Source organism: Castanea sativa, chromosome 1, assembly GCF_040712315.1.
Source record: "Castanea sativa cultivar Marrone di Chiusa Pesio chromosome 1, ASM4071231v1".
Taxonomy (NCBI): domain Eukaryota; kingdom Viridiplantae; phylum Streptophyta; class Magnoliopsida; order Fagales; family Fagaceae; genus Castanea; species Castanea sativa.
This window is the reverse complement of record NC_134013.1, coordinates 36,573,048-36,597,000: the sequence shown is the minus strand read 5'-3', so window position 1 is coordinate 36,597,000 and position 23,953 is coordinate 36,573,048. Positions and strand designations below refer to the sequence as shown.

The following is a 23,953-nucleotide window of genomic DNA, read 5'->3' as shown; positions in this document are numbered from 1 at the left end:
TCTTCAAGAGACACACTCTTGGAATAATACCTCATAGGTAGATTTCTTGGATTCAAATTCAACTAGTTACAATGAAGGCAGCCTTGCTTATTTATAGTTACATAAACAATCTACTGAGTTAGTTACAAGAACCCACCATGTGGCTGCCATGTGATTTGGCCAAAACCTAACTAACTTCTCTAACTAACTAATAGGATATCGCAATTATCATTAACAACCTATCAGTTAACTAACTTTCTGTTACAAGTGATAAAGGCTATTAAAAGTAAAACCAGAAATTACTTATTATACAACTGAAGCTAGTAACAGATAGATTTTAAAATGGACTGCATCAAATTCATGAGAAATTTCAATGATGGAAGCTAAGAAGTAGTGGGGAGTTTGCTGTGTGATCTTATCATGAGACTTTATGGGGCTCCGCTCCTATGCCTTTCCCTTGGAAAGCCATATGGAGGGTCAAGGCTACAAGAGTTTCACTTTTTTACGTGGGAGAAAATTCATGCTTGTGAGAACCTCATCAAAAGGGGTTACTCAATAGCGAGTTGGTGTTGGGAAAGGCATAGGAGGGTCAAGGCTCCTATGAGAGTTTCATTTTTTACATGGGAGAAAATTCATGCTTGTGAGAACCTCATCGAAAGGGGTTATTCAATGGCAAGTCGGTGTTGTATGTACTGTTGTAGTTAGGGACGAATCTAGGATTTTAAGCTAGTAGGGGCCGGAATATAAAGGAAAAAAAAAACTCTATATAGGCATTCATATAGTATTAAAAAATAATAAATACACAAAATTGTTGTTTCTAAATACACTAAGATGCAATTATCTACCAACAAAGATAAAAACAAAACCAAAATAATGTCTTTTTGTTTTGTTTTGTTGAAGTTAGAGCATTCATAGTGGTGGTGCTAAAACTTTTAGCTTTTAGCATCTCAAAAAGCTACTTTTATCTATTTTACCACCTCTCTTTCTGATACATCCAATATCAAATGTTCTATTTTTTTTATCACTTTATTTAAAATAATATAAACAACTCATTAAAATAATAAAGGAAGAGAGAGAATTTGAGTTTTTTAATTGAAAGAAGAGATATAATCTTAATAAAATATTGTATTTTATTTTTAACAACTTGCTATAGTCAACTGGTATTTATACCAGTTTATTGTAGTTGCAAAAAATTTAGCTTTAGCTTCTCCAATAGCATATGAATTTTTAGTTCTTTGGTGGTAAAATAGTTTTTTTGATAAAATATGATCACCATCGTGAATGTTTTTATTTTATTTTTGTTAAGTTTTTAAGTTGGATAGTTGCTATTTGGGTTAAGCTAGTAGCTAGCTAGACTAATTGAGGAGAAAATGGGCCTAAGGTTTTGGAAGGGGGCCCAACTACAAAAATAAAATATATAATAACTAAAAAAAAGGACCCCGGGGGCCCGGGCCCCCTTGGAACCCCCCCCCCCCCCCCACTAGGGTCCATCCTTGGTTGTAGTGGAAAAACTGTTGACCGCCTCTTTATTCATTGTAGTGTGGCCTTTGAGTTGTAGAGTTTGATATTCAGGATGTTTGGGGTTCAATGGGTATTACCGGAGAATGTTTTTGATTTATTATGTGGGTGGCAGAGTAGGGAACCTAATTCAGATATCTGAAATATTACTCCTTTATGTTTGATGCGGACTATTTGGAGGGAAATAAATTGGCGTACTTTTGAATATGAGGATTGCATGTTTGCTCAATTGCAAGCATCCTTCATTAGTTCTCTTTATGAGTGATCTTTTGTTTCGGGTCTCATAGATAGTAAGAGTCAATCTGTATGTAGGTATTTTTCCAATTGTAATTCTTTAGACTAATTCGTATCTATTTTCATGACATAGTCTCATTTCATAAAATTATCTTACTTATCCCCCCAAAAAAAAAGTATAATTATTTATGGATTAGTAGTTATAATATATCAACTAGGTGTATTCTTCATCAAAATATGGCTTTGTTGTGTGGTGCAAAATCATTACTACACATCCTTGGTAGTTTTTTCTGCACTGCCAACTCCATCTTGTTGTAATGATTAGTTTAAGGAACTAATGAAGCCATGGAAGAGTGATTTGTTTCTGCCTTGTAATTTTGTCCTTTTAAGATTTACTTTATTGAGTCTATGAATGAAGTCCAATTGAAGCAAAAGTCTATGGTTTTAAAGTTCTAGTTATTGGTATTCTGGGGTTAACATAGTTTTTAATTTGGATTTTTATTTTACAAGTTATGGTTGCATTTGTATTTAGTAGTAGAACTGTAATTTTTGAAATTCCTGTGAATTAAGAGTATTGACTTTGATCCCTAGTAGAAGTTCTCCTAGATTACATGATACACAATTTTGGCAGGTTGATCCCTAGTAGAAGTTCTCCTAGATTACATGATACACAATTTTGTCAGGTGATCTACCGTCATGGTGGAGAGACGGTAGATCACCTTCTTCTTCATTGTGAGGTGGCCTATCGGTTATGGAGCTTTGTTTTTATAACTTTTGGCTTGGCTTGGGTTATGCCTAGTTCGGTTCCAGACTTGCTTTTTGGATGGTGGAATTGGTTGGGGAAGCATTCGTCTCAGATCTGGAATTTAGTCCCGTTGTGCATCCTTTGGTGTATTTGGAAGGAGCGGAACCGGAGGACTTTTGAGGATTTGGATAGCTCTAGGGATCAGTTGCTTGCTTCTTTTTGTGGAACTCTTTTTGATTGGTCTAGGGCGTGGGGACTCACGTCTAGTGATTCCCTCCCTTCTTTTCTTTGTTCCCTTCTCTTCTTGTAATTTCTCTGTTGTTTGGTTTTCTCTTTGTTTTCTTTTTCTTGTATTTCTGGGTTGCTATGTGTTTTTCAGGCATAGAGTAACCTTCGTATATATATCATTCTTACTTATCAAAAAAAAAAAATTTTGTCAGGTGGGGTCGTGTATCCATGGTTTCCTCCCCAAAGGTGGGTCCAAAGGGCCCTGCCTTGGCAAGGTTTCACGTCATGACAAAAAAAAAAAAAAAAACAAAGAGAATATATTTTAGGATATTCTAAATATCTCACGTTTATTTCCTTTGAGTCCAAGTTATTCTTTTGTTACCTTATTTGAGTTGTGGTTTACTATTAAGTACATGAAGTTTCCCTATATATTTAGTTGATTAATAGAAAATTTTAGTATTTTTGAGTATCGAGGCACACTAGTCTTAGTTCTTTCTCCTTGTTCTCTCACTTTGGTATTTTGTCACTATTCCATCAACATTAACACTTACTATTCACACTATTGTTCATGCATTCATGTGCACTTGATGCAGGAGGTAGTGAGAAGACAGAGCCATTTGGTTATTTAGTTCATGCATTAAGTTTCGTTATTTAGTTCGGCTTAGTAGTAAAAGCCTTAATAAGTCCAAGTCCAAGACTTATTAGGGTTTTAAAAAATCCTAGTTCAACTAGGATTATGTATTAGACTTCTCTTTAAAGAGTTGTAATGCTTTCTATTTAGATGAGGAATGTTTTTAGAATTTAATAGCTATGAAGTATTTTTTATGGTTTGTGTGATGCAACCTTTTTCGAGGTGTGATGCCAAGGAACTCTAGGTGTGATGCCTAGAATTTATCTTTTATTTTATTTACTGTTCACAGATTACAGTTCACAGTACAGGAACAACCACTCAAACCTTGATTGTCTCCTTTGTTTCGTCCTCAAACCCTACTAATCCTTGTCCCCTTTAGAAACCCTATAATCCCTATTATTTTCTAGCCTATTCCCCACCAAAGCCTAAACCTAAACCCTCAAAACTCAAGCTATACCAGATCTGCCCCTGGTGTTCTAAATTAGATTTTGTTGTTCCCCCTTGTCCTATGTCAGTTTGGTATTAAAGCGAGGATTTGCAACATGTCTACATGATCAGCGAGATCGTTTAGGGGGAAATTTAGTGTTTGTGAACAAGATGAAGATCATAAGGAGGATGCATCTGATTATGGTGCTTTTGCTACAGATGACTTGGAGGATACTTCTCTTGTTTCTGTAGTGACGTATTTTAGCAGCCCTTAAGTTAGAGGAAGAGGATTGGAGGTGAACTTCATTTTTTCAGATGTTGGTTCGTTGTGGAAACTAAGCAAAGAAGCTTATTATTGATGGGGGGAAGTTGCATGAATGTTGTGTCATCTTCCACCAAACGCCTTAAGCTTCTGGTTGAACCTCATCCTTAACCATACAAAGTGTCTTGGATAGATAACACCTCTATTTTGATAACTCATAGATGCCTTGCTTCTTTTTCTTGTGGCATTTATAGTGATTCTATCATGTGTGATATAATTCCCATGCAAGTTACACATATCCTTCTTGGTCAACCTTGGCTCCTTGATCAAAATGTCCAACATAATGGGAAAGAAAACACCTACGCTCTAATGGTTGGTGAGAAGGAGGTTGTTTTGAAACCTATGACCTTAGCCGAGATGGATAAATTTCAAGTATTAAAGCCAAAAGTTATTGAAGGAAAAGATCTAGAAGCTAAAAATTCTGGTGTAGCAACAGAAGCTACCTAAACAAAACTTGACCAGCCTATAGAAGTGCTTCAAATTCTAGCGAATTTGTCCAGAGATTGCACTGATTTCTCTTTGAAAAATTTCTCAAAGCCCATACATCCTATGGATGAGTACTCTATTGACTTTGTCAAAGGTACAAGTTGTCTAGCGAGCAACATAGGAGATGCTGAGTTGAATATAGATGCAAGTGATCAAGGGAAGCTTGAAGTAATGCAACAAGACTTGAAAGAGATTGAAATTGTTGATGAAGTAGTTGAATTTGAAAAGGAAACGTATCAAAATTACAAGGTAGAAGTGAAGACTATAACACTCGAAGCATCTTATTCCCAAGTTCATGTCGCATGCCCAAAGCGTGGTTCTATTGCCTACACCAACTTTTCAAGATATTTATTTTGTCATTCCCGAAAAGTATAATGGGTCAATTGAATTGGTGGGTGTATCATTATCATCATTGCTGCCACAAATGAAGAAACAAAAGGAAAGGATGTACTGCAAGAAGCCAAGATTTTTTATACATTAACATTTCAAAACTCGAGGTCGAGTTTTCTCCAACCAAGGGAGGATGATGCAAGAGGTAGTGAGAAGACAGATTTATGATATTTTATTTGATTTTATGCATCAAGGGCAATTTTGTAATTTCCTAATATTCTAGAATGGGCTGTAATAATAGTCCATTGGGTCTTATTTTATTTTAAGTTTTGGTTATTTAGTTGGGCTTAGTAGTAAAAGCCTAAGGAGTCCAAGTCCAAGACTTAGGGTTTTAAGAAATCCTAGTTCAACTAGGATTCTATGATGCATGGACACGGACACGGACATGACACGGACACTGATACGGCGATACGGCAATTTTTGAAAAACAAGGACACAACATGGCGTGGACACGGCAATTAAATAATTAATTAAATTTTATATTTAGGCATATTTTTTAATATTTTTAGACATAAAATACGTTTATGTCTAGAATTTAAATTATGTAAGAACTACAAATAAGTAAACTAACACTCAAAGTAGTACAATAATACACATAAAATGTTTAGAGTACAAACCAAAAGTTTAAATAGGCTACATTCAAAAGCTACAATATTCATTTTCAGTTTATACTTTTAGTATTCATTTTAGTAAAATCATCTACAATATTTAAGTTTAACTTTAATAAATTAATAAAACTATAGCAGTAACAATATTATATTATATGGCAGTAACAACTAACAACATTATATTTGGCACATAATGACAGTAACAACATAAACGTTACATTATATCCCACTCTCACACAGTGACAGTGAGAGTGGGATTAAAAAAAAAAAAAAAAAAGCGCGTTGTACTTATAATAAGTGAGTATTTAACTTAAGTAACCCATTCACCCAAACGTTACCAAATGGCCAAATATCTGAAAGAAAAAAAAAAAAAAAAGAGAGAAGCTTAAAGAAAAGAGGTCGGACCTGACGTTGTCCACGTCGAGAGAGAGAGAGAGATCGGAAGGGATAGGGCACGGCGTCGACGTCTATGGAGCTCGCTGATCGGCCCTATCTAGCTCTGGCGATGGACAGAGGGCAGCGGCAGCGGGCAAAGGTCAGAGGGAGGGTGGGTGGGTTGAGAAGTGAGAACTTGAGAATTTGAGATATGGGTTTCGGTCTAATGACTTCTCAGACTTGTTGTTTTAGGGTATATCACAAGATCAATGGTATTGGTAAGTCCATCTGTCAAAATTTGTGATTTTTTTTTTTTTTTTTTTTCACTACTGGCGTGTCGGCGCCGCGTCGGAGCCGTGTCGGAGAAGCGAAAAAAAAAAAAAGAGACTGCTTGGACACTGGAGTCCGGCGAATCGTACCGGTTTCAGTGTCCGATACGTGTCGGACACCGACACGATGCCAAAAATGGCGTGTCGGTGCAACCCAGCTAGGATTAGGTATTAGACTTCTATTTAAAAGAGGTGTAATGCTTTCTATTGAGATGTTGAATGTTTTTAGAATTTAATAGCTATGAAGCTTTATTTATGGTTTGTGTGATGTAATCTTCTACGAGGTGTGATGCCAAGGAACCCTAGATGTGATGCCTAGAATTTATCTATTTTCTTTAATTTGACTATTCACGGTTACTATTCACACCACTGTTCACAGCAATCCAAATCTTAATTTTTACTTTTGTTTTCATTCCCAAGCCCCACTAATCCTTATCCCCTTTGGAAACCCTATCATCCCTGTTATTTTCTAGCCTATTCCCCACCAAAACCTAACCCTAATTCTTCAAAACCCAAGCTATCCAGATCTGCCCCAAGAGTTATAAATCAGGTTTTGTTTGTTCCCCCTTGTCCTAAGTCAGCACTTTTCATAGATTGTGCACTGATTTAATTTCTTCTCACCTCTTTGCAACCCTAAATCAACTGTTCTCTTTCCTACAAAAACCATATTCATTCTTGGACCCTAACCCTTGTTCCTAAAGTTTTAAATTCTAGATTCGGTACTCTCCTAGTCATAAAGCATCTGCAAGTACATGTATATAAATTATTCAATTTTTCTTATTTTAGTATCTACTAGAGGAAAAAAGAAAGGAAGAAAGAATATTATATCATGTACGTTGTCACAAAGGCCAGTTGGTTTTTAGGATCATAGATATATATCTTTCAAAGAAATTGCATTAGTATCTTAAGGGTTTTTTTTTTGGGTTTGGAAAAGGTCTAAAGCTCAAGTGATAATAAATGTTGTATTTTACATTGCTTGGAAGTTTTAATAGTTATATAAATAGATGATATTTCCAAATTCTTTACGTTGTAGTTGTTTACTGTCAACTAGGTGGTATTCTTTAAGTGAACATGTTTGATGGTTGTCTGGAATAATTCAATTTTCAAACTAATATTAAGGTGAAATGCATTAACACCCTTTTGTAATTTGATGTTGTTCTTCAAGACTCCTTTTGCTTTGCAGTTTTTCTATTCACTTCTTGTGATTATGACTGAATTAGGTCATGAGAATCGAGTAACACCCTAAAATGCAGGTCCACAACAGTACCTCTAAAATAGAGACTTTTTTCTCATCTTTAGTGACTCTGTCTGGAGAGTCACTGTAGGTGAGCAAATGAATTCGTTGGCTTATAAAATTGCTAAAGCTGAAGTAAAATATTCGTTCTTTCTCTTTCTACTCAACTCTCTCTCTCTCTCAACCAAGAACCCAACACTATTGCTCTTATCTCTTTCAAACGTCTTTCTTCTCACCCAACCCCAGGTCATCAGTAAACAATTGATTGAGACCCAAATCTCAAACAATTAATTAGTCAAAAACAACACAAACTTACCCAAAGTCAAGACCCAAATCAACACAAGCTTGATCTGCCTCGTGTTGGAGATGGAGGGATGAGGATGACAACGTGGCAGTGGAGGGAGGATGAGTGAAATGGTGGATGGTGAGGACGGGAGCGGTAGAGGAGGCAGGTGTGGCGGAGGAGAGGTGTTGTTGATGATTTGATGGGATTCTGATGCAGGACAATCAAGAGAAAATAAAAGAACAAGAAAATTAAAAGATAAAACCTAAGAATCAACACCAAGCAAACAAACTTAGGAATCAACACCCAAGGTGTTAGGAATTAGCACCCACTCCAATCTGAATTTTTGTTAATCCATCGTCTAATTAAAACATAAACCACCTAAAGCCTTTATATATAGCTAGAGCTTCCAGGAAATAAAAAGATAAAAAATAACAACTAATGAAAACTAATCCTAGCTGAACTCAAATACTAATCCCTATCTAATCTCAAAATAAAAATGGAATCCTAGACTAATCCAACTACATAAGAAATCCAATCTATTAAGGTGTGCTGTCCTCATCATATTCTTTCTCTCTCTCTCTCTCTCTCGCTCTTGGGTCTGTGGTTGGGGAGAAGAAATTAGTAACTGATAAAAAAAAAGTGGGAGAAAAATAATTTTAAAAAGTAAAAAAATATTACTTTTAAGAAAATAGTGAAAAGGACGGAGAGATTGTTGGAGGTTTTGTTAAAAACATTGGTAGGTAAAATAGAAGTAAAATTTTGTCTTCAATTTGGGTGAAAAAATGCCTTATTTATTGGAGATGCTTAGCTCTATGTAATGGTAACAAGTAACAACTCTTAAGTTGTTTGCATCTTGCGTTATGGACTAGTAAAATCATGCTGTTATTGAATTTATCCTTTTTTACATATCTTATCAATATATCAAAAAAGAAAAAGAAAAAGGAAATGAAAAAACCTATAAATAATACGTGTTTTAGAGTTAATTAATTTTTACCCTTAGCATTATTATCAAGTTGTGGTTTACAAATGCTATAGAGAAACTGCAGTTGCACACCTGTTTAGACTTAAATCATTATAGAATTTACCTGCTTCTTACATTGTTCAGTATTGTTCAAATCATATGGCATTCTTGCCTTGTAGGATACATTTCCCAATGGTCATATGTTGTTTAATTTTAGTGTTGTCCAGTATAGTCCCTCACTGTATTATTCATTTTTTATTTTGTGGTGGGGTTGGTTTTCTTTTATTGCTGTGGTTCTGATAATTAATTTGTCTTTCTGCATGTTGTCCAACTTCTTCAACAGGAGGATACTTATCTGTGGGAAGATGATGATGATAGGTAATGCATTATTCATGATCTCATGATGCATTTATACGCTCTCTACTTTCCTTCATCCCCATGTAGTGGGTGTACTGAATCATGTATTATGTACAAGTACTTATAAAAAAAAATGTATTATGTACAAGTGATGATTTTTAACTTTTCCATATATAGCAAGTCAAATCCTTTGTATAGTCTGGATTGTAGTCATTGAGCCTTGCTCCACCTGGCTGGTTTTATTTGAATGTGTTTCTTTTCTTACTTTTATTTTTATTTGCTTTTTTGGCTTAACTAATTTTTTGGTCCCTAAAATGTTACCCTGTTTTCAGTAAGGCCCCTAAGTTAAACTTGGTGCTATCAGGTCCTCCTATATTTTTCTCAATTTTGCTAAAGTTGACATGGAAGTTGTCTTATCACCTCAATTTTTTATGTTTATTTTTTTGTCTTTGTGTTAATATTAATAAAAAAAATTAAGTATTAGAAACAAAAAATAATAGGTGACAAATTGAGTAAAAAAAGGGTAAATTAATTTTTAAACCTGAAAGTTTTGAGTATGTTTAATTTAAACTTTTAAAATGTTTTATTTAGACCTTCTATCACTTTTTTTTTTTCTATTAATATTGTTACATATGAATAGCTGGTTTAAATGAAATTTATTTAAACTTTGAGATTTAAATGAAAGTTACCCAAAACTCAGGTTTAAATAAAACTATCTGAAACTATGAGGTTTAATGAAACATTAAAAACTTTGAGGTTAAAATGGAACATTTTGAAAGTTGTATCCAAAATTCTAAGGTTTAAAAAGTATTTTACCCAAAATTCTTTGTCAAGCTCAACTTTCCACCTCTCAACCATGGCCAACATGATAACCGATAATTGCCACCACCATAAAATCTGATTAAGACAATGTTGAAATTAAGGAACATTTCATCAGTTCAAAGAATGATTTGGTTAGTGTTGAAAAAAAAAATTGATAACTAGGTTGAAAATGGGAGTTCATAGCCCAAGAATTCAGCTAAAACTTGTAGCTTTGTTTGATAAACAAGGACTGTCATATGTAAATTTCTGGCATAAGTGTTTCCTTGTGCTTGGTTTGCTCGACTTGATCCTGGCAGTTGTTTCAGGTCAAAATCTCCCATTTAGATGTACTCAATGGCATTATGAAAATTTTGTTAAGACATCTGCCCTGCATCCTGATCATGCAGCTTTTATAATTCAAAAAGGTTGATTTGATGGCCCGCAAAGATGGTTTGACTTTAGTATCAGTATTTGACCTTCAAGAATTCAATGGCCTTATACAGTTGTTCCGTTGTGTTTCTAATGCATTAAGTCATTGTTATTTATTCTTTCTTCTTATTCGACATGCCGGTTTGGTTACAGGTATTCAGTTGAGAAAATTCCTCTCTACGATTCTGCCGAGGATGAACCTTCCTCTAAGCTCCTTAAAAGCATGAACTCCTCAAGTTCTGAATATAACGTTGATGTGAAAAATAAATACTCCATGACAATGAATGTTAGTGTGGGATCTGAGCACCAATTTGAATCCACTGCTCTCGGCGTTCAGCCACCTGATCCAGTTCCCATGGAGGATGTAGCTGTCAGTGAAATAAAAACTGAAGCAATTGAGGAAATGAAACTGTATTCAGAAGATACTCAACAGGCCTTTTCACAAAAGAATGCAATGATATCTCGTATACGAAGTAATAGTGCATGCCGGAACTATCACATTGGACCTGGGTCCTTGTCAAACAAAAGATCAAAACAGTACCCTAATGGAAGGTTGAAACACTCGTCGCAGAAGCAAGTTGATGCAAAATTGGTTGCCCTACTTTTAGTATCAAAAGAAGCAAAAGAGGAAATCCTAAGATCTGAGGTATGAACTGCTTATCATGTTTATTTTTAGAGTGGTTCATGCAAGCTTAGCTGGGGATATTTTTTTTTTTGCCTTTGGTTCTTAACTACAATTTTAAGTCTAGTCCTTAAGGCTCTTAAGATTCCTGATTAGGCGTACTGCATTACTGAAATTTGCTTGAGGCCAACTATAAGTCATGGTGTTTACTGAAGCTCCTTGAATCAATTAAAATCTGTGTTTCATAACACCCTTTTTGATTGGTCAAGGTGTTGGGGCTCATCTGAATGTTCATCCATTCTAGAGTTTCTACCTTTCTCTTAGAACTGCCATATGATTTTTTTTTGTCCTTGTGTTCATCATCATGAGCTCGAAGTTTATATTTTTCTCTGATTGATAAAATTGTACCACTTACCTATCAAAAAAAAAAAAAAACCATAGGTCATGGTGGTATGCTATAGGTTATTTACTACAGTTTTGTAATCACTGAGGCTCATGAGTTCCCCGATTAGGCTTACTGAGATTAGCTTGAGCCAAATATCAGTTATGCTGTTGTCATCTGCTCATATTCTGGCATATATAGAACATCTAACTTGTGCATGTGGATGCACATGTGATGGATGTGGGGTAATTCGGACATCCCCAAAGTTTAATATGTGAGCCTGTCTGTTTAGCACTGGCTTATTTGGTCTTTTGCTTATTGCTTTTCACTGAAAGTTGGTTAAGTATGGTTGTAAATAGAAAAATTGAGGCTCTAAAAAGTTGTATCCAAGATTCTAAAAAGCTAAATGAAAAAGTTGATGGCAGATGGACTAGTACCTAAGCAGTCCTAATTTAGTGTTGTGTTCTATATTAAAGGAAATCTTCTCTGCATAACTCTCTTTTGGCTTGGAAGTGGAATGATTTTGGTAATTTGACCTGAGCAATCATAACATATATTAATTGTGATGAATTATAGTCTATTGAAATTACTGGTCCTATGATGACAAGACTTTGAGCGTGTACTTGGAATATTGATGTCGAAATGCTTCATTCCATTTCTGCCTCCTTCATTATTATTTGTCAACAAGGGCAAGGACGCTTTCCCTAATTCTGGACAAAACTTGACCAAATTATGACCATTAGCAATTTTATTTTTCGGGGAGAATTATGGTAATGTGTAATATTGCTAGGCGTTTAAATGTGTTGATTTGCTAAATTGACAAAACATGATTTCTAAAGGTTACAAAACTAAAGGACCTCTGTTTCCACTTGTTATTTCTTCTCTTCCCTAGCTTTTGCTCTTTAGCATTATGCTTTAATCTGTACCTTTTGCTCTGCTTATTTCGACGTAAAATGTTACTGTGTTTTGTTGTAAAATATTAGTCAACTTTAAAACATTTTTGGTCAACTCTAAAAACACGAGTTAAATTCAAGCCAAAAATGTAAAATGTTTTACCAAACAAACAATGAGGAACACCCCACCCCCCCCCCCCCCCCCTCTCTCTCTCTCTCTGGGAGTCGTCGCTGATCTCACCACCACTGCTTGCCACTGCTTCAATCTCTGCCGATCTTTGACAATCTGGTTGCTTTGCTACTCGCCACTGCTTTAATCTCGCTGATCTCGTTAGTTGAAAGCTTTCTCTTCTCACGATTTCATTCTTTTTTTTTATTTTTAGCTTGCCCATATTTGGTTTTTTGGGCGGTGGCTCACAGCGGCACTGGTTTTGGTGTTGTTGGAGGTGGTAGTTTGGTGGTGTTGTGGGGTGTTGATGGTTTGCCATGGTGTCAGATTTGCTGGGGATTTTTGCTTATTTGGTTTTTTTTTTTACTTGCAGATTTTGAGTCATGGTTATGTTTCTGATTAAAGGAATTTGAGAATTTCAGTTTAGGTTGGTGAGAATTTTGAGTTTAGGTCCTTTCTAATTAAAAGAATTTTTTCAAAAATTTTACAAGGAACCAAACATAGGAAAATGATTTTCACAGCATTTTCATGTACACTTAAACACGTTAAAATATTTTACAATGAAAACGTTTTACTGAAAACATATTCAATGTAAAGTATTTTACATTTTAAAATATTTTACTTTAAAACAAACATAGCTTTAAATTTTAATATTATAAAGAATTTTACCTGTCATTCCTCATTAGTGTGGATTTTTATAATACCATGCAAAGTAGATTTGGGAAACCATTTGGAAATTATAATTATTATTAAATTAACATTGAAATCAAGAATATTTTCTACCTTCCTCTTTGTCATTTATAATTATTTTTTGAAATTAATGTTGAAAAAAATATGGCTCTATGCAGGAAATTAAGGATGATGCCAACTCTGGGCTTGATTCCTTATACAATGAGATACGACCTGCCATTGAAGAATATGAGAGGGACAACCAAGACAGTGTAGCTACCAGTGTAGCAGAGAAGTGGATAGAAGCCAGCTGCTTAAAATTAAAGGCAGACTTTGACTTTCATTTCTCGATTGTTAAAGGTTTCGCATGCAATCGTCAAAGTTCTGAAGGAAGACCTGCTGAAGGAGACAACGAGAATGGAATTAAGTACTTAACAAATTAATTTGTCTTTTAGGCAGTGTGAAATTTACATTTGTTTTTAACAGATCGAGGGTTTGTCAAATGTGGGGGGTTATTACAAGTTACACCATTTTATATGTAAATCTTGTTCTGCACTCCTTATTTCACACTACACACTTCACACTATTTGTGAAATTGTGTTTTGTGTTTTCAAAACACGATTTGAGCTGACATAGCATTGTGTCCCATACATGAGTGTCTAACTAATTACTACTTCCAACTTTTGTTTTTGATTAAAAGACAATGCATTAACAAAACTAAGAGCCTACAACCAGATCAGTACAGCGCCTATCAAAATACAAGCCATTAAAGTCAGCCTCAAAGGCTTCCAAAACGTCTACAGGCGGACTATGGAAAACAGCATAATCTAAACGATGGTCAGATCCCAGCCTAGCCATAACGTCAGCGCAACGATGAGCTTGCCGATAACAGTGTTTGATCTGCACTTGATGGAAGCAACTCAACAATTGCCTGCAGTCATCCAGAAATGGAGAAGCTATATTGTTGGCATAGTCAGAGTTAAGCAAAGCATCCACAATAGCTCTAGCATCTACTTCAACTATTAGACTTTGAATATTAAGGTTGCTGCAAAGAACTAATCCATCTCTAAGACCCCACATTTCTGCTACAAAGCTACTAGCTGAACCAATATGCTTAGAGAAGCCAATTATTCACTTCCCGTGCTCATCCCTCACTATACCACAACAACCAGCTCGTCCATTGCTGCCCATACGAGACCCATCAGTGTTAAGCTTTTTCCACCCATTTGGAGGCCTCTCCCAACGAATCCGCTTAATTACATTGCAAACAGCTTGTCTAGGCGAAGCTGCACAACACAGAAACTCAAAAGCTTGAGCACGAATGGAAGTAGCTAACCTCGGATTTTGACTCTTCCCATTGAATACACTTTGATTTCTACTCTTCCAAATACTCCACACAGCAAAAGGGAAAAGAATCCTCCATTGAAGGCCTCCTCGGATGCTGTTGTCCTTCCCATTGGACTTCAACCATTCCTGGATAAAATCCCTCCAAAATTCTCGGTTTTGAATCTCTATCCCCAACTGAATTCACACAGGCTTGATCCTTATACAGTCCTTGAGAGCATGCAGAATGGTTTCAGACTCCACTTGACAGATGGGGCAACAATCATCTTCCCCTATACCCCTTCTCACCAAACAGCCCTTCACCCCTATACTACTATGAGCACATTGCCAAATGAAAGTTTTAATTCTAGGGAGAGTTTCAATATTCCAAACCCATCCCAAATTAATCTTAGGACTATTTCCATCATCCATTGAAATAGTGTAAATACTCTTTAAGTCAAAAGAACCCCTCGGGTTGCCTGCCCATGCCAACTTATCACTTCCCCTGCTCACTGTTGAAACCGGTATTGCTTGAATCAAAGATTTTAAGTCTGGTGGGAGATCAAAAGGAATTTGACCCCATTGCCAACCCGCATCTGTCAACACGTCTTTCTCCTTTAACTAAGTGGCTTCTCGGGTTAAAGGGCCTTGAATCAGATGGCGCAATGGACCTCGAGCCATCTAACTGTCCAGCCAAAAATTCAAAGGACTATCTCTTCCAATCGTCCACATTGCACCCTTGTTGAAAGTGTCCATACCTCTCGTCATAGCTCTCCAAATCGGGGAACATGGAAGCCTACTCACATTACTTGCATTTACTCTTCTATTGTTGCAATATTTCTGCCTTAACAAACTAGGACCACAAGACATCTTTTTCCGTATGGAATTGCCAATTTAACTTGGCAAGAAGAGCATTGTTTCTACCCCTTGCTGCCTGAAGACCAAGGCCCCCTTCTTCCTTAGACTTAACCACTTTATGCCAGCCAACCCAATGGACTTCCTTAGTAGCTTCGGACGAACCCCATAAAAAGTTCCGATTTACCCGATCAATACCATCAAGAATTCTAACCGATAATTGTGAACACTGCATGACGTAAGCTGGTATAGCAGCTAAGGATGCTTGAATGAGCACCTTGCAGCCAACTAGCGAGAGAAAATTAGCTTTCCACCCCGCTAGTTTGTTCTTCACTCTATAAAGAATGTAGTTGAAGTCTTGAGAAGAAGATCTAGAATGTCTAATTGGGAAACCTAGGTATTTTCCAAGCAATGGAGTAGAGCGGAAACCAAGGATGTTACAAAAAGACTCCCTGCTGTCCCTATCCACATTAGACGAGAAAAACACTCTAGACTTAGCTTCACTCACTATTTGCCCCGATATTTTGCAAAAGTCATCCAACACAAAAAGATATTTATCTTCAATTAGACCATTAAGACTTTCATCTTTTATGAGAAATATTTTAGTCTTTAATGCATTTAAGACCATTATCTTTTGGAAAATATCTTTTTACTAATATTTGATTACATTTCTTGATTAACATTTCAAATTTTATGACCATGTGACTAACCCTAAGTGTAGGGTCATTGGGCCCAGGAATATATGTGGAGTGGCCCAAGAGTATTCTTCGGGCTAGAAGCCCTGTCCGAGGACACAGAATGGTCCGAGGATGTATGAATGTTAACTCATAAGAAAATACTAAATAAAGAAGAAATAATGTCTGAATAAAATATGTCCAAGAGATTAGTCCGAGGAAGATTATGTTCTCGGCTATGTGAAGCTGAGGTAGGAGAAGGGTTGGTTAACATCCACGGGCTATGTTCTCGAAAATCCTACAAATAAGGGTAGATACAGTAAACGTGGAGGATAAGAATATGGGCGGTAGAATATCTGAAATAAAGCTGTTACCACCGCCCCCGCATTGAATGCTCTACAACAACTATTCTGGCTGCATTAATGAGGAAGTGAGACCTGAATATCAGGGTGGAACTTTGCTCCTATCTCCAAAGATTTTAGAAGAGGTGGATGAGACAAGTATCTAAACCAGCAATCTAACCCTGATGTGGAGGATGAAGAGGAAAGGAAGTAGAGAGTATAAAAGAGAGAAGGGACCTTAAGCAAAGGGGATCGAAAAGAGGAGAGAAAATAGACTGTAGACCTCACTATCCATAATTGTAATCTATCTTGAGAGGAAGTAATATAAGTCATACTCGGCTTGTGTCCGAGGAGAAGATTTCTTTCATATTCATATAAACAGTTCCTTATATGTACCATTGTGGTCTAAGCCCATCATTTTTATGTTATCTAAACATCATAGAATCTAGATTACAAGCACACTCTTTACAAATTCTATTGTAAAAAGGTCTTTCAGGCCCATCCTCTTCTGACTGTGAGTTCAGGCTCGAATTATGTCCTTACATTAAATATTAATGAGAATTTTATTAAAAAATGAAAGAAGACTAACTACACAATTTTAGATGTTTTTGGTATTTTAGATATATCAATCATAAAAAAAGAGATATATACATACAAACATCAAACAATTACATGAGAAAGGAATAAAAACTATATAATATTATTAAAATAAAATAAGTAAACAAAGAAAAATAAAGTAAAAAACAGAATTTGGATTTTCCCAAAAATGCGAATGTAGCATAATGAATGCGTACGCACCATTATGTTAGCATACACATTTGAACTTCAACCAGATTCTCAAATGCATGTTATCTTTAGAAAACAAAAATGAAGTACACGTAGACCCATTATAGGGATGTAGATGACCTGTTCCTCGTTAGAATCGGCTATCGCAACTTTATGTGTGAATCAACAACTTGAATAAATAATGAGTTTTGAATATTTGTTAAAGAAAACCTAAGACTAATGAAATATTGGTGATAGGATCATCAAAATGGCTAGTGTAATTGAGAAACCATGAGAAAAATATTAGTTTTCCAACAATCAAAGGTTAGAAAACTCAATCAAGCTCTCGTAAAAACTATTCTTACACTATTTGAAACTCTGTAATTCTTTTGGAGTGATTTTACTAGAGTTTCTACTGTATGTGAAAATTGAGATCCTTTGGATGTTGGAAAGTGGAGGTATTAATTATAATCTTAAGGGAGGCTAGGGTTTGGTGGGACGTTTAAGTCAGCCAGTTGGCCAGACTGATTGACTAAAAATCCCTTCAAGATTTTAGGCTTTTGTCCAAAAATATGTGTAACAAATTAGGCGCGTAGTGTGCACGTGTTTGAAACCATATGTACACATCTTTTGTAAGTCTCTTGAAAATTGAGCTTAAAAATGAATGGTGAGCTTGAAAATGGATTTTAGGTTTAAGCTTGGTTTTTATGTTAATATTTGGGCTTTATTAAGTCATTGGGCTCCACACATGACGTTGGTCATTTTGTTAGCAATTTGAATTATTGTCATTGGAATCGAGGACCTAAGGCATAGGTTGGAACAAAATGAGGTGTTTATAAACACATTATTAAAAGCTTAAAACAAACAAACGACAAACAAAGCAAAGAATGCTAGAACTTCGAGGTTTCTAGATGAGCCTATGTACTCTGTGACTATGATTGTCGATGCGAGCTCCACAAGATGTGTACACAAGGTTAAGCATGTGTACATGATTTGAGACATAAACCCTAAATTCTATTATTCTAACCAAAACGTGTTTCCAACTTAGAGGATCCTAAGCTAAGATAGAAATTAAAACACATTAAAATACTAAGTTGAAAGTAACTAAAATAAAACAAGAATTTAAAGGAATTGAAAAGGAAAAGGAAAAAGAAACCTTACCTCGAAGAAAGAACCAAAACTTTTATTTGAAGTTTTGAACTACTCTACCACATAAACAAAAAGTTTGTAACCTTTAAATTGAAGGGTCAAATACTTGGGAGAGGCCTTGGCCAAGTAAGAACAAAAGAACCTAAGGAATTTTAAATAAAACTCCTTCTTTTACAATGGAATTACTTTGATCGCAATTCCTATGTATATTTTTAGGATGCTTACGTGTTTGTTTGTTTACTTGAAATGGGGGTAATTGGTTTTTTATATTTAAAAATCTGAATGCAAAGCCTTCTTCTTCCAATGATATGGGATCAGCTTTGCACCAGATTTTCGAGAGGAAATTTTCTAAAGCAGCTCCACCTATTCCTACTTGCATACGCATGTACTAACTCTACACGGGTAGCCACAAGACTGCATACATAGGAATCAAACCCTCCATAAATAAGCGCATTATATGACAAACTTTCTATTATCTTTTTATTTTTATTTTTTATGAAATTATTATCTTATATTATCTCTTCTACATTCCTTCTTATATTTCAAAGAATAAATATCATTTTGAAATATAGAGAAATATTAGTTTACATGAATAATACTATGTAAAGTTTTCATTATTGGAAAATGATGTAGGACATGGTTTATTTAAATTTTGTAATTATTTAATTACAACATTTTTATGTAATTTTTTTATTATTTTAGGTTTAGGTGATTTATTTTTTTGTTTTAGGTGCTTTGAATGTTGTTTAGTCAAATTAGGGTTTTATATGATTTCGTAGCCGCCTTAGGATTTCTAGCCGCCCTAGGTTCAGTTGGTATCAGAGCCTTGACTTACCCTGATTTGATGGCTAACCGGCGAGACGGTGACCACCACAACAACGATGGTGGCAACGACATCAATGACGCAGTCCTCACAAGGGCTAAGTTCCTCGAGTTTCGTAAAGATGCTCGTGATGAGAATCAACAATTTCTTGAAAAGAGTCAGCAAATTATAGGCAAAATGCAAAATATTGCTACTTTTCTTGCTAGGAAATCATCTCAAAAAAAAAAATAATCAATATATTCAAAGATGCACTCCTACCTACAAGAAAATTCCATTTTTGGATGGAGATATGTGTTAATTAGATTTTTTTGACTGACTTATTGATTTGGAAGAGTATTTAATTTTTGGAAGATGTGATGAAGAAAAAGTGCGGCTTGCATCTAATAAATTTTACAATGAAGTAGGGGAATGGTGGGAAGATATTCAAATCGGTAGAAAGCGTCGAGGTAAGCATTGAATTCGCTCTTGGCAAAGAATGAAAAGAGTATAAATTGATTTATGGTTTCCTAATGACTATTATGATATACTAGATTACCAAAGTTTCGATTATAAATCTGTATATTTATACGAAGAGAAATATGTTCAAAACATGGAAGGTCAACCACAAAACCAAAATTATCATAGCCAAGTCCATGTGTCAAGTAAAGGAAAGGGTTTGAGGGTTGAAAAGAAGCAGCCTATTTTTAATTTCTTTTTTGAAGTGGTTAAAAAAGTTCAAGGCTTGCAACAAGTTATTGAATTGAAGATACCACTTGTCAAAAGTTTGATGAAAATGTCTAAAGAGAAGTTTGAGCTGATTGTGGATAATGATAGAAATCAAGAGATGGTAACTATTGAGAATATTGTGGAAGATCCAGTTGAGTTAAATATGATGATGAGTCCACCATTTGCAACCCTCGGGTTTTGATTGATTTGTTGAAGATGACTAAATAATATGTTGATTTTCTTGAAGTAAAAAATTTTAATTTTGTTATCAACCTGTTGTTGATTGATGTTGCAAATAAATTGAAGGTAGATGAGAAGAAATTTTATACTATACTTTATGAAGAATTCTAGTTTAAAAACCGGATCACGTTATTAAAGCATTCAAAATATTTGTTTATTTGGAGCAGAAAATTTCATATTTCGACCATCAGCTTGAGGACGAGTTTGTTTCAAGTAGAAGGGTCTGATGTACGACACGGTTTATTAAAATTTTGTAATTATTTAATTACAACATTTTTATGTAATTTTTTTTATTTTAGGTTTAAGTGATTTATTTCCTTGTTTTATGTGCTTTTAATGTTGTTTAGTCAAATTAGAGTTTTATATACTTTTGTAGCTGCCTCAGAGTTTCTAACCACTTTAGGTTTTCTTTTTACTATTTAAACACATTGTAGCCTCTAAAGGCAATTCAATTTTTCAGATTATTATCAATAAACACAAACTTTTTGTCAAATTATTTCTTTGGTGGATTCCAATTTTCTTCTCTTTGTGGATTCAGGGAAATCTCTCGTGGGTTTGAGGTTTACTACCAGAAACTAATAGTTTAATTTTTGTTCCATTAAAAGAGTATCGTGTGTGCTTTTTTCGGACTTTTATCCGGTAAAGATTTTGAAATTTTTTATGAAATTATTGTCTTATATTCTCTCCTTTTACATCCCATCTTACGTTTCAAAGAATAGGGGTCATTGTTTCTTAAAAAGAAAAAGGAAAAAAGAATGCGGGTCATTTTGAAACATATGGTGTAGATTTTGAGACGTATGGTAGAATTCATTGGAAAACAAATGAATATATATATAATAGATTTTTTTTTTTTTTTTTGAGAAAAATATATATTAGAATTTTGTATATAAAAAAGCAGGTAATGGATTAGTACGTTGGATTTATATATGATGCTGCTAAGTAGTTGAACCCTCGATAGACTCCCCTTTGCAAATTGCAACAAGACAAGAAATGACTAAATCTAATCAGATATACAGAACCAAAATCAACGGTACATGATTAAACAGACTTCCAGCGAAGTCCGCAAAGAAACACAATCACCGGTCCAGTAGTTGACTCTTCTTCGCCACAAAAACAACACCACAACAACTACTACAAGGGTTGAAGAAGACTTTTAATTGTTTGTTGAACCAAACAAAGACCACAGAAACACAGACCCATCTTCCCTGAAACCACACACACCTTTCCACCCCCACCCAGTTGGCTTCTTATGACTTTTCAGCACAACACGTTTTTGATCTAAATTCTGTCCAGAGTCTTAACCAATCAACAACAAATTACTACTTCGTCTTTCTTGTGTGTTGAATCCTAGCTCCTCTCTTTGTTGTTTTTTCATGGAGCACGCTTACCAAGCACTCGCTGCAGCCGCCGCAAGCTTCTTCGTCGTGACCCTGATCTTCGCTGTCTTGGTGATTCTATGTCGAAAACCCAAGAAACCCACACCCACACCGTCCACCCAGCGCACTGCACGAGCTCTAAACCCTGTCAATAACATGACCGATCTATCCTCGATCATAGCCGATGAGAGCGCTTCCTTCGACCCTCACCTCCGAATCTCCATGCAGGAGCTGAAGAAGGCCACCAAAGATTTCTCCACAGACTTGATCATCGGTGACGGCAGCTTCGGCCTCGTCTACAAGGCACAGCTCTCCAGCGGCGACACCGTCGCCATAAAAAAACTCGACCCAGATGCTTTCCAAGGTTTTCGTGAGTTTCGAGCTGAGATGGAGACTTTAGGTAAGCTTCGACACCCAAACATAGTAAAAATTCTCGGCTGGTGCGTGTCCGGCAATGATAGGCTTCTCATATACGAGTTTATTCAGAAAGGTAGTTTGGATCAGTGGTTACAGCAAGAACAGGATGTGCCCATTTTATCTTGGGGGACTCGAGTTAAGATTGTCAAGGGTGTGGCTAGAGGACTCTCTTATTTGCATAATTTGGAAAAACCCATTGTTCATCGAGATATTAAGGCCAGCAATGTGCTTATAGACTCTGATTTTGAGGCCCATATTGCTGATTTTGGTCTCGCAAGGAGGATCGACACCTCGAATTCACATGTGTCCACTCAATTTGCAGGCACAATGGGGTACATGCCCCCTGAGTACAAGGAAGGCCTCACTGCAGCTACTCTCGAGGCTGATGTTTACAGTTTTGGGATCTTAATGTTTGAAATTGCTACTGGGAAACGACCCAATTTGCCCACCCGTTTGGATGGGAAAGAGGTTGGGTTAGTCCAATGGGCAAGGAAAATGCTGGCCCAAAATCAGCATATGGAAATGGTGGATGCTAGTATGTCGAGGGAGGATGGCCTAATAGAAGCCCATGTGAAAGAGTATTTTGAAATTGCAGGTATGTGTACTAGTGAGATACGAAAAGAAAGGCCAGCTATGGCTAAGATTGTTGACTTGTTAGGTCAAATTCCTGTCTGAACTTGCATTGCAGCAATGTTGTTATTGTTAAACTTCTTTGTCGGATGAGCTCACTTCATGACAGGAATGTAAATAGCTTGTTGAGTAGGAATGTTCAGTGTTATTCTTAAAGCAAGGCTGTTAGTGATGGACAGTGCATAAGCCAAGTCTTTGAAATGTTGTAAGAATTCATGGCTTGTTTAAAGCCATCACATTATCTTTTTCGCTTAGAGGGCGTTGTAATTGATCTTTTGAGAAAGGGAATTGCTCAAAAAAAATTTCCTACTTTGTTACACTTATTTGTTATGATCAAAGTTAGTAATATATGGAATTCTTTGTTTCAAGCAGTTTTTATGTCTTTTGAAGGACTTTCTAAAATTTTAACATAGAAAACAAAAAGGATAAATAATAACAGTAATAAATAATGAGTAGAAGTATGCAAGAGAATTGGTAGCGACTTTCCAATTTTTTCACCTTATGTTAGTATAAGGACGTATTTATCCTATTTTAGTTAACTACATTTTTTTCGGAACACCCATGTCAAATTCCCTATTATATACCCTATTCCATTTTAACATTATTTCCTCTCATTTATTCTCTCTCTCTCTCTCCCCATTTTCACAATTTTAGGTTGTCGATCTAGTGATTTTGGGTTTGAGTTTTCTATGTTGGTGGGTTTGGGTTTGTTGTGTTGGTGGGTGTGGGCACGATTTTGGGTGACCGATCTAGGGATTTTAGTGAAGAGAAATCGTTGTTAATAGTGGTGGCGTGTAGTGGAGCATGGAAGCTTCTTTGTTTGGATCAGTGAGAGAAAGTTGGGTTAGTGGAGAGAAAGAAATCCACCTTTGGTGATGGCGGTGGCGGTTACAAATTAATAGCATGATTATATTGGTTTAAAATAATAAGATATCATACAAAAAACGCTCCAAATTAGGATACAAATTAAGTAATTACTTTATTTTTTTGGTAGAACACAAATTAAGTAATTACCATGTTTGGTTTTAGCATCACTCAAAACTATAACCCATATCTCATATCTTATTCTCTATTTTTATCTTAACTCACTCCCAATTTCTTTAGCTAAAAAATTGGCTTTAACTTTTAGCTTAAAAACTCAACTTTAACTCAAAATGATGTAGTCCAGATGTCTGATTGGGTCAGAACGGTCCTCCCTCATTACCCGTGTGAACATTCGCTCTCCCTAGTTGAGACAACCCTCTAAGGAACCAAAGAAGCCAAACCTAACACCCAACTAAAAAAACCTAGTAACCCCACCTCCTACCACAATTGACAACCCACAAACCCACCAATTGCAACCCTAAAAACCTGCCGATTGCAACCCTAAAAAACCTAACCCACCGTTGTTGTTTTCCATCCACCACCACACTAATCACAACAAATCAAACCCATCCACCATAGAAGATCGACTCACACCACCACCTCCTTCAACACCACAACAAATTACCCCATAAAACCCACAAACTCTAAACAACAAATTCCAAGCCTAGAAAGCACATATTAACCCAATCTAAATGCAAATCACAACCAAAATTGGAG

At 35.8% G+C, this 23,953-nt stretch overlaps 2 protein-coding genes across 11 annotated transcripts in view; both read left to right on the top strand.

Moving 5' to 3' along the window:
- Positions 1-13,709, top strand: part of LOC142622065 (histone-lysine N-methyltransferase ASHH1) — a 42,879-nt gene extending 29,170 nt beyond the window's left edge. For 6 of the 10 annotated variants that reach the window (XM_075795485.1, XM_075795480.1, XM_075795479.1 and 3 more), the window contains 3 exons: positions 9,077-9,130; positions 10,493-10,985; positions 13,254-13,709. In XM_075795485.1, the coding sequence (XP_075651600.1) occupies positions 9,077-9,130; positions 10,493-10,985; positions 13,254-13,517 (811 nt within the window). In that variant the 3' untranslated portion in view covers positions 13,518-13,709. The remainder of the gene's footprint in view (positions 1-9,076; positions 9,131-10,492; positions 10,986-13,253) is intronic. The other 4 variants (XM_075795488.1, XM_075795481.1, XM_075795487.1 and 1 more) reach the window with 1 other exon arrangement.
- A 7,324-nt stretch (positions 13,710-21,033) lies between these two features.
- On the top strand, positions 21,034-22,743 carry LOC142622853 (leucine-rich repeat receptor protein kinase EMS1). The gene has a single exon (XM_075796408.1). It carries the CDS (start codon positions 21,323-21,325, stop codon positions 22,415-22,417), a length of 1,095 nt encoding a protein of 364 aa, XP_075652523.1. The 5' UTR covers positions 21,034-21,322; the 3' UTR covers positions 22,418-22,743.
- Positions 22,744-23,953: the final 1,210 nt, after the last annotated feature.

Coding starts and splice junctions, on each gene's coding strand:
- LOC142622853 (XM_075796408.1), top strand. CDS start 21,323: ATGGAGCACGCTTACCAAGCACTCGCTGCAGCCGCCGCAAGCTTCTTC.